We start from the raw sequence: 16784 nt of genomic DNA, 5'->3' as shown, positions 1-16784 counted from the left end.
AACCTTGTGCACAAAACAAATGCAATGAAACGTCAGTAAAACTGGCACAGGTCAAAGGGACAAACACTGGCAGAGCAGGCCTTCTGCAGACAGGAGTGCCACGGGTAAAAACCTACGCTAGCAGCCACCCGGCAACAGCTAGACGACAAACGCACGCACGCATCCTTCAAAACCCAGTTCCGCTTCTCCATCAGGGCTAAAAATAAACTTGCAGATATGCAACATGATCCACTGAGTTTGGATCTTTCTTCTTTCGCAGTGGTTGGGGACAGACAAGGTCTCACACTGGCCTTGAACTCACTATGCGTGCGGTCCCACTAGGCTTCCCTCAAGCTCTTGACCCTCCTGCTTCTACCAACTTATAGTTCGGATCTGGGGTGCCCTTTCAAAGTCCAGAGATTTGTCCCCCAGAGTGATGCTTTAAGAGACAGCGGGGCCTAGGAGGAGGGTCACTGGGGGTGTGTCCTTGAAGACAGTGTGACCCCCGGTCCTCCCCTTCCTCTTTAGAGTCTGTCTCAAGAGGGAAGTGGCTCTTTGCTGTAGGAAATGCTCCCTACCATGATCGACAGCATCACCACAGCACCAAAGCTACCTCACCACAGACTGAGACCTCAAAATCCATGACCCAAAATATTCCACTCCTCTTTGTAAGCTGATTGTCTTAGGTATGTTACAGTAACACGAAGCTAACTAACGCAAATATAATATAGCATGGCTCATATCAGTAAAAAAAAACTGCAAAGAACTTGAAATATGTCCACCGGTAGTTAAGTTATAGATCCTATAGTGAGAAATCCTGCACGGCCATGAAGAACACTATAGTCTCTCACTAGTTTATATGATTACTGTGTTGCCATCTGTGTTTCAAGAGAGAAAGAATACAATGATGCAACTCCTGGAGAGGCTTAGGTACAAATGAAAACATTACTTGTCCCAGGAGAGAACACAGTGGTAGGGTGACTGGGCACTGTATTCTTTTATACACACTTTACATGAGAAAGCATAGGAATGTATCCCCTATTTTTAAATGAAAATAAATTTACATTTAAAAAAGCAACAAATCTTTAAACGCAGACATATGTCATGGCCATTCCCTGACTGTGACTGTGAGAGGAGCTCGAACTACAACCAGTAACCGTGGACACGAAGGGTTTACAGATCTTCAATGGAAGCAGAGATTTACAGCGTCAGACTTATTTCTTAGTGAGAAAGTTGAGACCGAAGTAGAGGGAACACTCACATTCAGGCCACAGGCCTGATCTCCCAGACGGGTGCACCACGCTCGCCTCCCAGACACCCTGCCTCAAAACCCGGGAGGCCTCTTGGCCTTTCAGGTCTCCTGTGTTCCACCCAGCTGTAGCCAGCCAGCCATGCTCATTATCGTCTTCTCAGCATGACGGGCACACGTCTCTTCCTTTGACGTCTTTCATTCACTGCCTCAAAGCTTTTGTCACACTAGGAAAAGCAGCTTCCTTCTCCTGCCTCTGTATCAACTTCCTCTTCTGAAAACAAATGTTCAGATGCAAATATCAAGCTACAGACAATTTAAGAAGGTTCAAGGCACTGAAATGCATTTAATTTGAACATGCTGGTCCCAGGCATAGACTACAGCAAGCCAGAAGTTGGTCTTTCTAAGGCAGAACTTTGATTTCTCCTTTCTGGATTTTTCCTGCTACATCCTTTTCTTTGAAACTAACCCAGACTCCTTTATGTAACAAGGTCCTCTAATTCCTCTCTTCCTAATCAAGCTTTACTAAAGTCCAAAGGCTCCAGAGCCCCAGTGCCACCTTCATCCCCAAGGCCCCCACCACCCACAGACGTTCTCATCTTTACAAAGCTCCCCTTACATGCCACATCCTAATAAACCAGGACAGTGCAGTATCTCCTAACTACTCATGACTTACTAGCAACACCTCTGAATATCACTACTACAAAAAGAAGGTGAAAAACACCAAGTACTAGGATACAGGTGTGCACTGCCATGACAAAGATGAGGTTTTTTGGTTGGTTGGTTTTTTCTCTCCCCCACCCCCTTCCTTCTACTACCTGAAGTGAAAACCCAGGAGCTTCATGCAAGATAGGCAAGAGCTTCACCACTGAGCCACTCCCTAGCATTGACACTTTTACAGGGAAGCCTGTGTTCTTTGTTAAAAAATAAATAAATAAATAAAAAGATAAGTTGACTAACTGTAATATCCAGACAGTGGCTGGATCCTGAACTGACGGGGGACCAGAGACCAGTTCTAAAACATTTCCAAAAGGCCTGTGTGTTAATGGCTTGGTCCTCGGGATACACTATTGGGAAGTGGAACAAACGTTAAGAGTTAAGATCTAGTGGGAGTCTTCAGGCATGTGCCCTTGAAGGGACGGTGGGATCCCAGCCCCTTCCTTCCATATCCCAATCGAAGGTGGATAGCTTTGTGCCACTGTGCTCATGGAGCCCAGGCTGTTACCATAAGGACAAAATAATGAGATGAACCAACCATGGACTGAAACCTCTAAAACTCCAAATCTTCAAAAGTCAAATCTCTTTATAAATTAATTATTTGGAGGGGTTTGTCTTTTTTTTTTTTTTTTAACAGAAAGCTAACAAGAGGAAATGTTCTGTAAAGGACAATCAGAGGCTGGAGAGATGGCTCAGAGGTTAAGAGCACCGACTGCTCTTCTAGAGGTCCTAAGTTCAATTCCCAGCACCCACATGGTGGCTCACAACCTTCTGTAATGAGACCTGGTGCCCTCTTCTGTATACATAATAAATAAATAAATCTTTAAAAAAAAAAAAAAGACAGTCACTCAACTCATCAACTAACTAACTAGGGATATGAGCCCCAGAGAGCTTCCACACAAAAGACCAAGGCATAGCTGGGTGGTGGTGGTACACACCTTTGCTCTCAGCACTCAGGAGACAGAGGCAGACAAATCTCTGAGTTCAAGGCCAGCCTGGTCTAAAGAGGAAATTCCAGGACAGCCAGGGCTGTTACACAGAGGAACTCTGTCTTGAAAACCCAAAAAAATAAAAAGGAGAAGAGAGAGAGAGACCAAGGCATGAATAGAGACTAGACGATTCTACGCCAACCCCTGCCCTACAAGGGGGAGAAGGACTAGAGAGCCCAGCAGTCATCGATGACCATGTTTAATAAGCATGTCTGTATAACAGAACTGCCGTGAAGCCCTAAGTACAGGAGGTTCTGACCTGAACACACGGGGCCACTGGGAGGGTGGTGTACCCCACAGGTCACCCCCCACACCCTTCCCCAAACCTTATTCTGCGATTCTCTCCATTTGGAGCTCTTGTGCTGCAGGCTGCAATGGTAAGCTGGTTTGTAAAGTCCCAGGGGCCATTCCAGCAAACAACGAACCCCTGGGAGGGCGATGGGAGCTCGGGGATCCCAGCTAGAAGTGCGGGTGGCCCGAGACTTGCAGCGGCAGTCTGAAGCAGAAGTCTTGCAAGAATCAATCCCCAGCTTCCAGGACCTAAGACTAACTCCAGGTAGACAGCTTCAGAAGTGAACCAGAGAGACGGCAAACCTGCTCCTATAAAGCTGGGTCAGTGGGACAAAGCAGGCAGCCCCTTAGTTCCACCCCAGATTTATAACCATTCCATCAACAAATGCAGTTTAACACGAGGCATGGAGGCAAGGCCTGCAATCCCTGCACCAGGGGACTGAGACATGAGGACTGAGAGGAATTTGGAGGCTAACATCCCGAGTCCAATCCCCGGGACCTGCCTGGAGGAAGAAGACAGCTGACTCCTGAAAGTGGTCCTGTGACCACCACACATGTACACAAAATAAATAGATACGCAGTTTAAAAATACCTTTAAAAAAGAAAAGAAATTCTGCAATTCTACAAATCTAATAACTACATGGTGTCTTCTGGTGGAGATAAATTAATCTCTCCAGAGTAGAGAGGCAGCTGGCTCTTTATTTTCCTATTTATCTGAAAATCCTCCACGTAGAATAAACTCCATTTAATTACTTCATGAAAAGAAGCCTGAAATGCCTTCCTATGAGTACAATCACACACCCGTAAAGAGCGTGGTCCCGTAACCCACCCTCAGCCTTTTGTGAATGCCCACGGCCCACCTGCCTACCATGCTAGAGTCTACGGATCAAACCTTGGCAGGCTCCTCGTGGAAGCTAACACATTAATTATCAGTAATAGTCTTTCCAAAGATTCTTCTCTTTTCAAAAGGGACAAAATTTTAAACATCCCTCATAAGTCTAAATAAAACCATTTTCATCTTGAAGACTTTTTCAAGGTTTTTCTAGATTAGCTCTCATACAAAGAATGTTTGGAATTGAGGAAGGAAATAATCCATATCCTCTCCAAGACACAGTCAGGAGGACTAAATCAAGACATCCAGCTCTGGGTCCAGTGTTAGCACTTCACGAATATCTACTGAGTAAAGGGCCAGCGGGGCAGTCTTTCCTACTCCGCTCTCAGAACTGGTTTAACACTGGCTAGTATAAACATACTGAATTACTCAGAGTTCAAAGTACATCCTTAGTCACAAAAAGTACCGTCAAGGCAAAAGTCACCAAGTTTTTCATAGAAAAACATAAATCAGAAGCCTGATTCCCAATTTCTTTTATTTGTTCTCTTTTTCCTTGCTCAGGAACCTATGGCCTACCAAAGGTAGACACTAGTTTCAGCTTCCTGATATATCTTGTTATTTTAAAAGGTCTGGTCACATCTTTTAGAATATTCTAAACACCATAAGAGGAAAAAAAAAAAATGCTACCATTTCCATGGAGCGCCAAGTGCTGGGTTCTAATGCTCAACTTCAGGATTATTTCTCAGCCTCTACAAACACACTTTGCAAGTTTTCATTTTTTAAAAATGTCTAATAACATCACAAGTAGCGTATACAGCAATCAGTGCTAAATATTACACTGAACCAAGCTGCTGGCATGGAGAAAAACCAGCTTCCAGATGTGCTGTTTCTGAAACTTAAGGAGGTAGAAGTCATTGTTCCCAAGAATATTTATTGAGAGCCACTGGTAGTGAAAGTCCATGAGAGTATACAGCAGTGACAACTAGAGTTCAGAAGGTCAACCTATCAGAACTAAGGGTTCTGTTAGAGGAAACCATCACACAAGGTGTTATGGGATTACTGCCTTTTGAATGAACTGGCTGTCTCTTGTTGTAAACTTCTTGTGCAGTAACAGCTATGAGTCTCCCCATTTACCGTGCATCTCCATGTTATGTGTACATGTACTCTCACGATTGCATCTCAATCTTATGGGCACACATAATTGTGGATAGTCTAGAAGATGGTTTCTTATTTAACTGACAATTTTTATGAATAGAAACATACTAAAATATGCTTCATGCAGGGCGGTGGTGGCGGCGCACGCCTTTAATCCCAGCACTTGGGAGGCAGAACTCTGTGAGTTCGAGGCCAGCCTGGACTACCAAGTGAGTTCCAGGAAAAGGCGCAAAACTACACAGAGAAACCCTGTCTCGAAAAACCAAAAAAAAAAAAAAAAGTACTTCATACTAGATCTATTATTCCATGTGGACTGTAGACACTTAGAGGTCTTGCTCTCCATCCTTAGCCACTGACAAGGTAAATACTGGCCAAAGTGTCTTCGTAGAACTTTCACAGAGCAGAATTGCAGGTGCCTGGCCTTGTTAGATCAAAACCCTTCAGAAGAATTGTAATGAAGCAGAAGTGATAGTGCAGGTGTCTGGCCTTGGTATATCTTAGTCTTTTGAGAGATCAATAGCACCCATGTTGCCCTAAGCTTCCTCCACCGGCACCTCCTCACTCTGATTCAAATAACAATTAACGCTTTGTATTTATTTCTACACCAGTTTTTAATGCAAGATTTTAGGCTCAGTAGACTAATTATGTATATGTCCTGAGATTCAGGTGACTAACAGAAAAAGGCTGTTAACTAACTAACCATGTCTGGATATTATTAATCACATAAAATAGTACACATATTCTTTGCCTTTTCCTTAAATCTCTCATTGGTTTAATTTCTTTCCTTGTAACCTTTGTAGCTATCCCTTTAAGAGATAGCCAGAACTTTTTACAAACTACAGCTGTTGTCAATCACCAATTAAGCTGACCAAGTCTTTGCCAAGTGTGACTCTTATCAGAAAACTTGTCCCTGATAGTTTACTTTGTAGTTTTTACTAACAAGTTGTTAATGAATGGAGATATACACATACATATATATGTGTGTGTGTGTATATATATATATATGCTTGGGGGAACCAAGGAGGAGAGAAGATGGAAAAGACCTAGATAGATACAAGGGAACAGCAAGAAAAGAATTGATTGATTAGAACAAAGATGAGGACGAGATGGAAAGAACTAGGTAGAATGATGAAAGAACAGCAGAAGGGACTGAGAGCAGGAGGGACTGAGAGGAACTAAGTAAGAGAACAGAAAAGAAACTGTGTAGATAGAATTGACTTAGAAGAATAAAGGAATGGACTAAAAAACTCCGTGTGCTTAGATTCATTGACTATCCCTCAGACTAGAATCCTCAGCTGGTTGTTAGACTCTTCCACAGACCCTGGGAGCAAACAATATAGGCTGGACCTAATATTGTTTGCGTTAAATATTCAAAAAGGGACAGACTTGGTAAAGCACAGAGACAACACAGGAAGACCAGGCCTGGAGTCCAGAGGGGAGGGCAGGGGGGCCATTTCAAAGCTTCCTTAGTTCACACCGTGAATGGGGCAGGGACAGAATCCGAGTGTTCAAACCTGCCCTAAAAGGGAAGTTTAAAACAATGCCACCACCCCATCTTGGTTCCAGACTAATGTCACCAAAGCTGGAGGGACACCACGTCAAAGCCCAGAAAGGAGTTAAAGAAACAGGTTCTCAGCAGCACAGACCTGCTTAGAAGACGAGGGGGCTGAAGAGTCCAAGCTCCCTACAGATTCCTTACACAAAGTCCCTGAAGTCTCCAGAGCACACTCATGACCTGGCAAATAGTTTCACCTTTGAGAACATCAGGGTTCTTTTTATATCTGTAAAATTCCATTATTCTAAGTTTCCACCTTAGAGTAAGATGGAAAACAATATGAACAACAAATTAAAAAGAAAAGCTTTCCTTTTTTGTATGTTCCACTATCATTTCAGATACAATCAAAAATAACTCTAGCAGTACAAGACAAAAACCAATGCCATTCACCCTAAAGTATACAACTGCAAATATTTAACCCATATTTCTAAAACATATGTCTTTAATTTTTCTAAAACAACTCAAAGTTTATAACTGTACACACTCTAGTTCACTAAAAATGGCCATTATTTGTTTGCCACAGGAGAAGTATGTTTTGGCTTGCAGGTAGAATTACACAGTGTATTAAAAATACACATCGGGCTGGGCAGAGGTTCACACACACCTTTAATACCGGCACTCAAGAAGCAGAGGCAGATGGATCTCTGTGAGTTCAAGAGCAGCTGGTCTACAGAGATAGAGTTCCAGGAAAGCCAAGGCTACACAGAGAAACCCAGTCTTTAAAACACACACACACACACACACACACACACACACACACACACACACACACACACACATCTGAGGTCCATCCTGCTGGCACGCACTTTTGATGCCAGCACTTGGGAGGCAGAAGCAGGTGAATCTCTATGTGTTCAAGGCTAGCCTGGTCTACACAGTAAGCTCCAGGATAGCCAGGGCTACATAGAGAGACACTGTCTCAAAAATCAATATAAAAGTAAAATGCACATTTAGAAACTGTGAAGATGTAAATTCTGTCATCTTAGCACACACTGCTGCCCCAACTTTCAATTCTGCTCTATTTCCAGACAGTTTCACTTCTGGGTTTTCTACCCAAGAACTAAGAACTGTGATTCTGTGAAGAAATCTTTACATAAACCCAAAATAAGAACATAGAATTTTTTCCCTTTAAAGAAAAACTAAACATTTTCACATGAAGAACAAAGAAATAACAACAAACAAAAAAAGCACTTAAATTCTTGATGGCATTTTGTCATGTAAAATAATGACTTTAAGATGGGACATCGGAAGCTTCCAACATTTCCTCATGGTTTAATTACAAGAGCCAAACCTGCTCAGGAGTTTCCATGCTTTTATTTTACAGATACACGAGTATAGATTGCATTTCCTTTCTCTGAGTCAAAGAAGTTTGATAAACATTTATGGAATGAGTAATAGCACAGGGCAGAGAACTGTGCTGCAAAACGCATCTGTCCCCAGTAAGATCCAGCTTCTCTTGAGCCTGTCCTGGCCTTACCAACACAACAGATTAAAAAAAATCAGAAACATAAATTGGATTATTAAGAAGCAAGTATAAGCCCCCGGGCAGTGGTGGTGCACACCTTTAATCCCAGCACTTGGGAGGCAGAGCCGGGCGGATCTCTGTGAGTTCAAGACCAGCCTGGTCTACAGAGTGAGTTCCAGGACAGCCAGGGCTACACAGGGAAACCCTGTCTCGAAAAACCAAAAAGAAGAAGAAGAAAGAAGAAGGAAGAAGGAAGAAGAAGGAGGAGGAGGAGGAGGAAGTATATATGGCCAGGCATGGTGGAGCACGCCTTTAATCTCAGCACTTGGGAAGCAGAGGCAGGTGGATCTCTATGAGTTCAAGGCCAGCCTAGGCGATATAGAGACAAATACATAAACACAAGCATGTAAAGGGGAAGTGAATACCACTGACAACTACATTAAACATTCTATCTGGTTCTATTTGTTTCTGTCATTTTGTTACAGTATGTTTCAATCTTATTCAATCGACTCTCTGTAAGCTATTAAATTCTTTAAGGGAAGTCATGTAAGCAACTAAATACTGAGTTACTACTTTCTAAGCACCACGATGCTAAGTCCAGCTGCTGTTGGAGTCAAGTATAAACTATAATGGTGGCAACATTCCGGCATCTTAGAATCTTTTTATCAGACCCTGCAGAGTGGATGGCTACCGTAAATGGGAACTGATGGCTGGGAATGAGAGTCTCCAAAGTGGATGCTCCCATGACTTTTAAGAAAGTTACCTAGACCTCAAGTTCCTCATCTGTAAAAAGATTGAAATGTTCATGGAATCACTGGAAATAATTTATGTAGATGCCCTGTCCTTAAGGGGGTGTGGGAACCAGAATCCCCACTCCTTACGTGGACTTCACAGAGGGGTTGGTCCCCAGGAGCACATTAGGGAAGAGTGGGACAGCATGAGCAGGTCACCAGGCGTTTGCTTTAAAAGGCCACCAACCAGCTCCCAAATCATCACACAGAGACTTAGTATTAGTTATGAATACTCGGCCTAGCTTAGGCTCATTTCTGGCTAGCTCTTTTAATTTAAATTAACCTGTTTCTCTTTACCTGCCTTTTGCCTCGGGGCCTTTTATCTTTCACTCTTTCTGTATATCTGACTTTCCTGCTGTCTCTGTGTCTGGCTGGCTCATCTCCCTTGTTCTCTCTTCTTCCTCTCATTCTTCTTGAGCCTGGATTTCTCCTCCTACTTCTTCTCTCTGCCCGCCAGCCCTGCCTATTCTTTCTCCTGCCTAGCTATTGGCTGTTCAGCTCTTTACTAGACCAATCAGGTGCCTTAGGCAGGCAAGGGGGAACAAATGCAATACATCTTTTCATAATTAAAAACACATCTTTACAGCCGGGTGGTGGTGCGGCGGCGGCGGCGGCGGCGGCGGCGGCGGCGGCGGCGGCGCACGCCTTTAATCCTAGCACTCAGGAGGCAGAGCCAGGCGGATCTCTGTGAGTTCAGGGCCAGCCTGGGCTACAGAGTGAGTTCCTGGAAAGGTGCAAAGCTACACAGAGAAACCCTGTCTCGAAAAACAAAACAAAGCAAAACAAACAAACAAAAAAATCTTTACATAGTTAAACAAATGCAGCACACCTTTACACAGTTAAAGTAATATTCCACAGCATAAACAAATGTAACACATCTTTGCCTAGTTAAAATAATAGTCCACAATGAGCAGGCTTCCAGCAGGGCCTGATGAGCACTACCTGCTGTGTGGTGATACCTATGGTGAGCACTACCCGCTGTGTGGTGATGCCTATGGTGAGCACTACCTGCTGTGTGGTGATGCACAGTAAACACTTATCTTGGTCTTCAATCTCTAGAACTTTACCTCCTAATTCCCCCAGCAAGGAATTCCAAGGGAAATCCTCCTCTCTGGTTTAGGTGTTTGACCCGGTTCCTGACACAGATCATTTCCTGGGAGCGCCTCTAGTCTAAGGAGGTGATGCTTGGCAGGCTCCTGGGTGCCTATCTATCAGCCCCACTCACCTCAGGAAAGGAACTGGCAACTGAGTTAGACATCAACAGTGTCTACATAATGATCTACATAATGAAAACCTGAGGGTGAGCACTCTGAGGACAGGGAAGCCCCCCCCCCACTCCCTACACCGACACCGCTCTCTTCCATCTGACTGCTCCCCATTTCCTTTACAATAAATAAACCAGTAAACTGAAAGGTTTTCCTGGCCTGGTGAGCCATTCTAGCAGATGATCAAAACTGGCGGGGGGGGGGGGCTGTAAAAACCCTCAGTTTACAACCAATTGGCCAGGAGTTCTGGAAAGCCCAGGTTTGAGATAGGCATCTGAAGGGCATGGGGGTGGGGCTAAGCCTTTAACCTGTGAATTCCAGGTAGCTAGTGTCACTATTTAATTATAGATCACACTACTGGCACCCACTGGAGAGCTGGTTCCGATGAAAATTCAAAAACTTGGTATCAGAAGTGCTGTGTTGGGAGCCAGGGAGAGGAACAGGAGAAAAAAAGCTTTTAGTCCCTTAACATCTCAGGTAGGGAACCACAGTTCATATCCACTCAAAAACTACAATAGGTAATATGAAAAAAAAATAATAGACAGAAAATTAAAATATGTGACCAGTCAAGGGCATCAAAAAAGGGAAAGTGTCAGAAACTGTCACAGCCAAAAGGAGCCAGACAACTAAATGCCATGTGATATTTACGCACAGAAAAAAAGCAGGTGAAAAGCAAGGCTCACTGACTGGCTGGATGAGCATTTCAAAGGTGGGCTCACACACAGTGGGTGAGCCTCGCAGGAGGGACCAGTTCTGACCACAATGCGACGAAGATGGACCCTGAAAACATTATGCTGAGGGAAATCAGGCGGACACAAAAGCACAAACACTAAGAATCCACGTACCTAAAGAACCTAGATGGTCAAATTCATAGAAACAGAAAGCAGAAGAGAGTTAACCATGAAAGGGCGAGTGTGGAGGAAAACGGACAGCTGTTGACTGGTCTGCAGGTTCTGCTTGGGATGATGAAAACGTTCCAAGATGTACAACACTGAGCACGTTCTTGATGGTACTGAATTCCTCGCTTACAAAATATTAAAATGCAGGGCTAGATGGATAGCTCAGAGGTTAAGAGCATTTACAACTGCTCTTGCAGAAGACCCAGGTTCAATTCCCAGTACCCACATGGCAACTCACAACCATATGTAATCCCTTTCCAGGAGATCTGACAGCCTCTTCTGTACTCTGCAAGCACCAGACACACATGTGATGTACACACATACATTCAGGCAAAATACTCATACACATAAAATAAAATAAATAAACCTAAAATAATTTTAAGCTCAAGGTCCATCTGGGTTACAGATCAAGTCAAGGCAAGCCTGGGCAATTTAATGAGACCTTGCCTCAAAAAAAAAAAAAAAATGTAGAGAAAGGATTGCGGCTATAATTCAGTGACAGAGGACAGAGGACTTGCCTAGCATGTGCAAGGTCCTGAATTCAACCCCAGTACTTTGATGAAGATGACGACGACGACGACGACGACGATGATGATGATGATGATGATGGAGATGGTGGGCAAGCATTGCCCTAAAAGTGAGAGGACTTGAGTTCAGGTCCTCAGAACCAACATAAAGCAAGGCTCGGTTACTCTGGAATCCAGAAACTCCTATAAAATGCAGGCCAGCTGGCCTGCCATATGCCACAGAGTAAACAATATTCTTCTTCTTAAGGTGGAAACCAACACTTAAGGTTGTCCTCTGACCATGCTCCCTAACTAACACAGAAACAGAAATACACATACACACTAAGATAAAATTCATAATAATAATAAAGGCTAATAGCTCTAACCCAGTTCTCTCAAAAACAAAAACAAAAAGAAAGAAAGAAAGAAAGAAAGAAAGAAAGAAAGAAAGAAAGAAAGAAAGAAAGAAAAGGATTCTTCCAGACTATAAAAATCATAAGCACAACAATTAGAAAAGTGAATGCTAAGGACACAAACAAGCGCTTCACAGAAGAAATTCAGGTAGCATGAAAATACATGCAAAGATATTGAAACTCATAAGGTTAGGCAGGAAAACTGAGACCATGTGCTTAACATACTGTCTAATATGCAATAAAGGAAGCTGTTAAAATATAACCAACAACTAAAGAAATGCACATTTAAATAACAAATACATACCCACACACATGTGGTCTGAAGCAATAAACTCAGGTGAGAAAACACTCAATGTCCAAAGTTGGCAAAAATAAAGAGAAATCGGCTCTATTATAATGGTACAAGTGTAAATAGGAAGATTCCTATGGGTTTAAATACAAACACACACACACACACACACACACACACACACACACACACACACACACAGCTGGGGGGAGTGGAAGTATACGCCTTTAATCCTATCAGGAGAGGAAGTGGATTCCTGTGAGGTTGAGGCCAGCCTGATCTAAAGAGTGAGTTCCAGGCCAGCCGAACAAACAAACAAATAAACAAATAAATAACCACAAACACACTACCTATCCTGTGTTTTCACTGCTCTAACTTTATCCTACGGAACATCGAGTGTATTGAGAGATCCTTCAACACAGCCATCCAGTGCGGTGGATAGAGAACTGCCGGAAATAATCCAAAAGCCCTTCAACGGGAAGCGGGGTGTCACAGGAGGAAAAAAAATCAGGAAGGTGTGATAGCACACACCTGCATCCCAGCACTCAGCAACTTCAGGCAAGAGTTCCAGAGCAACGTGGACAAAGGCTCTGTCTCCAAACGATGGGCAGGCAGTGTCTCAGGGATGACATAGAAGTTGTCCACTGACCTCTACACACATGTGCACAGACCCACATACATAGACGAAAAATGTGGGTGGTACACATATATATGAAAGACTATCCAAGAAAAAGTCCAATAGCTACATTTTGTAATATTTTTAATTGAAAAGGATTAAGCCAACTTAGGAACACTCAATCTGAAGTTTTCCATTTAAACAAATCAAAGACTCATGCAAGATTAAGTGTAAGTGCATTTTCTAAGAGTCTGTTTCCTTTATGAATTCCTTTTTTAATGTTTTATTTTCTTTCTTTCTTTTTTAAAATTACTTATTTTTATTTTTTATGTGCATTAGTGTTTTGCCTGCGTGTATGTCTGTGTGAGGGTGTCAGATCTCCTGGAACTGTAATTACAGACAGTTGTGAGCCGCCATGTGGATGCTGAAAATTGAACCTGGGTCCTCTGGAAGAGCAGTCAGTGCTCTTAACTGCTGATCCTTCTCTCCAGCCCCCCTTTTATGAATTCTTAAAGGAACATGTGACCTCCAAAAAGGGTAATCACTAAAAACCTCTGAAAAATGCCTGCATTCTGAGCATCTGAGAACATGGCTGGAGAGCTCTGGAAGAGGAAAGAAATTCTCTCAGTTAAGCTTAATATTAAGGACACATTAAATGTCTCTGCCAAAAAAAAAAAAGTTTTATCTTAAGACTCCTAAATCCAAGGGTGTGCAGCATGCTCCTCCGTGGCCTCTACTGATTCACCGAATAATGACAAATATCAACCAAAAATGACAGGTCTTCAAAGTGTATGACCACAGCTTCTCGCTTAAATGACAGTTACACAGAGGACCCAGAAGCAGAGGTGACTGAAGAGCCAGTGGAGGGGTAAGTGATCCATAGCTAGTACTCAACCATGAAAAGAAAGGTTCCGGATTAGATATGTAAAGTAAAGCAAACTAACCCTGGCAAGAAGGCCCGAGCCTGCAGGTCCAGCCAGGCGTAGTCATGCATACTTGGAATCCCAGCATCTTGGAAGCCAGAGGTAAGTGTTTATCTGTGAGTTCAAGGCCAGCCTAGTCTACATAGTGAGTTCCAACCTATCCAGGGGCTACATAGTGAGACCCTGCTAAAAAATTAATTAATTAATTAAAATTTAAAAAAGATAAAACTATACATCTTTATAAATAATTTTGTGGGCTCTCTTGGGCAAACCCAAATCTTTCTAGAAGTAGCTAGGGTGGGAGGAGGCTAACACTATCGAAACTTGTGTTGTATAGTACATTAATACAATTAATTAACAAAATGCTTATTTTAAAATATATTTGTTTCCTAAAACCTGAGCAACTCTGATCTAGAAAGCTAAATTAATATCAACCACAGAAGGAATGTGTTTTGTTACATAGGCTGCCTAACAGGATGACACTCTCAGAAAACGGTAAAGAGCATGCCAAGCTCATGCAGCATCGAGCTGCAAACTTAGGCCACTACCCACCAATCCAGAAACTCGACAAACACTAACAAATGGAGCTGAACTGAGTCTGTGGACAGTTTGCTTGGATTATGTCCCCTAGTGTTAAACTGTGAACTGTTACTAAAAGAACAGGCTCTGCGTAGTAAATGATGCTTTCTCTTCTCCAACCCCACATGTTCTCATAGCTCCCCTAGACTATGCCCGGCTAGATCCCAGAACTCCAGGATTTCTCCAGGCTGCTTCCTTCTACCAGTACCCACTACTGCTTCTCCCAGCACCCCTTCGCAATCCACCTCCCACACATACAAAAATTCACATTAATGCCCAATCCACAAACAGCTCTCCCAGTGACGCTCTCATCCTCTCCTACGACCTCGAAATGCAATCCAAACCTAATATTCCAACTCCTAATATTCTCCACAAAGTTCACCACAAAATCAGGGCACATGGCTTCTGATCTTTTAAGCTCTCTCCTAATACAGAGTCTTGCTTCTGCAATTAATGCTGCTTCCCTACTCGTAGGGCACCGGGTAGCGGGGGCTGGGAGTGTGGATGTGTGTGAGCAACATTTCTCTTTCCTTTACATTCCGATCCACTTCATGCCTGGCCCTCTCCCCCATAGCCTCTGCGCTCTTGTGTGGCTCCTTCCTGTCTCTGGCAAGGATGGAAAGTTACAGGAAGGGTCTAAGGGAGCTTGCTCTGTCCTGTGTGGACTGTGGTGGAGTCGCTGCTCAAGTCTCAAGCAAACTATGCTGGTGCACCGTCTGCAGTCAGATGCTGTGTTAGGAAGCCCAGCCCCACCACTAACAGTAACAGGAAGGCAGTGGACAAGCCTGTTTCTAGAACAGAAAAATCAGGATGATAAAAACAGCTGTCTCATGGAGTTGTGAGGATTCAATGAGCACTTTGCACAGCCCTAGCACGGTAACCTCTCTATGCCTGACAGTTTGTCCTGGTCCTCTTCAATGCTAAGGTCCCTGCAGAGTCTCACCCCTGAGTGACTGTGGGAGGGCAGTGGAAGACGTACTTTATAGATAAGCGGGTTGTCACCAAGAATTTGTCAGATCCCCAAAGTCAGTGTTCTCTCATTCGTATACCCCTGCAACCTAAGATCCAAGATATGAATACATACTTCAAATCCTCCTTCCAGGCGCTCACCCGAGGGAGTGAAGTGTGCCATGAGGATCTGAGACTTGGGAAAGAAAACCCAACGTCCCAAATACCTTCCTCAGGAGGAGCAGAAAGAAGCATCCCATAACACTAGGAATAAGTGCAGAAACCGACTCCTCGGCGCGGGAGCGAAAGAGAAAGCGCGGCGACCGCCAGCAGGGCGCAGGGCTCCCCGGCGCCTTCCCCGAGGGATGAGGAGGTCTGAGCGCGGGAACGCCCGGCTCCCCCGACCCAGGGACTCGGGGTCCTCCTCCTGTCAGCCCTCCTCAGTCCCGCGAGCCCAGCCAACCTCCTCTCCCGGCCTTCTCCGCCCCCGGCTCGCGGCTGGCTCACCTGCTGGGACGGCAGCTCCACATGCAGGGCCCGCGCGGGGGCACCGGACGGTAGCGCGGCGGACGGGCCCGGGGGTGGCAGGGGCACCGGGCCCCCGAGAGAGGCACAGGAGCTCATCTGGACCCCTGGGCCGCCGAGCGGCCAGGCGGGCACTCCTCCTGCATCCGCCGCCGCCTCCGGAGCAGCTATCCGCCGAGCCCTTGCAGCCTAGAAACTGACCACCCGAGAGCCCCGGCAGCTCGGCGCCCGCACTGGCCACCGCCGCTGGCTAAGGAAGAGCCATATTACCGCAGTGCAACCCCTCCACCCCGCCGGGAGCTGGCGTGCTCATTGGTTCCGTTCCTGAGAGGGCGGGACCCGGCGGCGGCCAAGGGACGTGCTATTGGGCAGCGAGTCCGTCCGTCGCGGGCCGCAATGGCTAGGGGCGGAGGGACTCTTAGGATGGCCTCAATTGCGTCTGTCAAACCCGGGCGAAACCTGGGGCGTTACTTCTCTTTGCCTCATCCTAATTGGTCCTTTCACTATTGAGAGGTGGGGTCTCTTAGTGGAGCCTCATAGGCCATTGCTCTAGAGCACTGTCAGTTGTCGGTGAAAGAGGGACGGCGTCTTGATTAGGTAGAGCGCGCGCCTGGGCTCCTGTGTCACGTGCAGAAGTCTGGAGAGTCACCTGATTAGTGAGAGTCAGTCTTCTAAGCCACTTCCGCCCTAACCTAGTTGCCATGGTAACAGAGCCTACAGTGGAGGGCGGAGACCGCCTTGGAACCAGCTGAGTCGGGATGGATGGTCTGTCTTGTTCTCATCCACTTACAAAAAAGC

General features: G+C 44.8%; 1 protein-coding gene across 1 annotated transcript in view; it reads right to left on the bottom strand.

Moving 5' to 3' along the window:
* Positions 1-16327, bottom strand: part of Uvrag (UV radiation resistance associated) — a 269111-nt gene extending 252784 nt beyond the window's left edge. Inside the window, exon 1 of the mRNA XM_028877489.2 lies at positions 15969-16327. Within this exon, the coding sequence (XP_028733322.1) occupies positions 15969-16085 (117 nt within the window). The 5' untranslated portion in view covers positions 16086-16327. The remainder of the gene's footprint in view (positions 1-15968) is intronic.
* Positions 16328-16784: the final 457 nt, after the last annotated feature.

This window comes from Peromyscus leucopus, chromosome 1 (assembly GCF_004664715.2).
Source record: "Peromyscus leucopus breed LL Stock chromosome 1, UCI_PerLeu_2.1, whole genome shotgun sequence".
Classification (NCBI taxonomy): Eukaryota; Metazoa; Chordata; class Mammalia; order Rodentia; family Cricetidae; genus Peromyscus; species Peromyscus leucopus.
The sequence above is the reverse complement of the archived record's forward strand: the minus strand, read 5'-3'. Positions and strand labels throughout refer to the sequence as shown.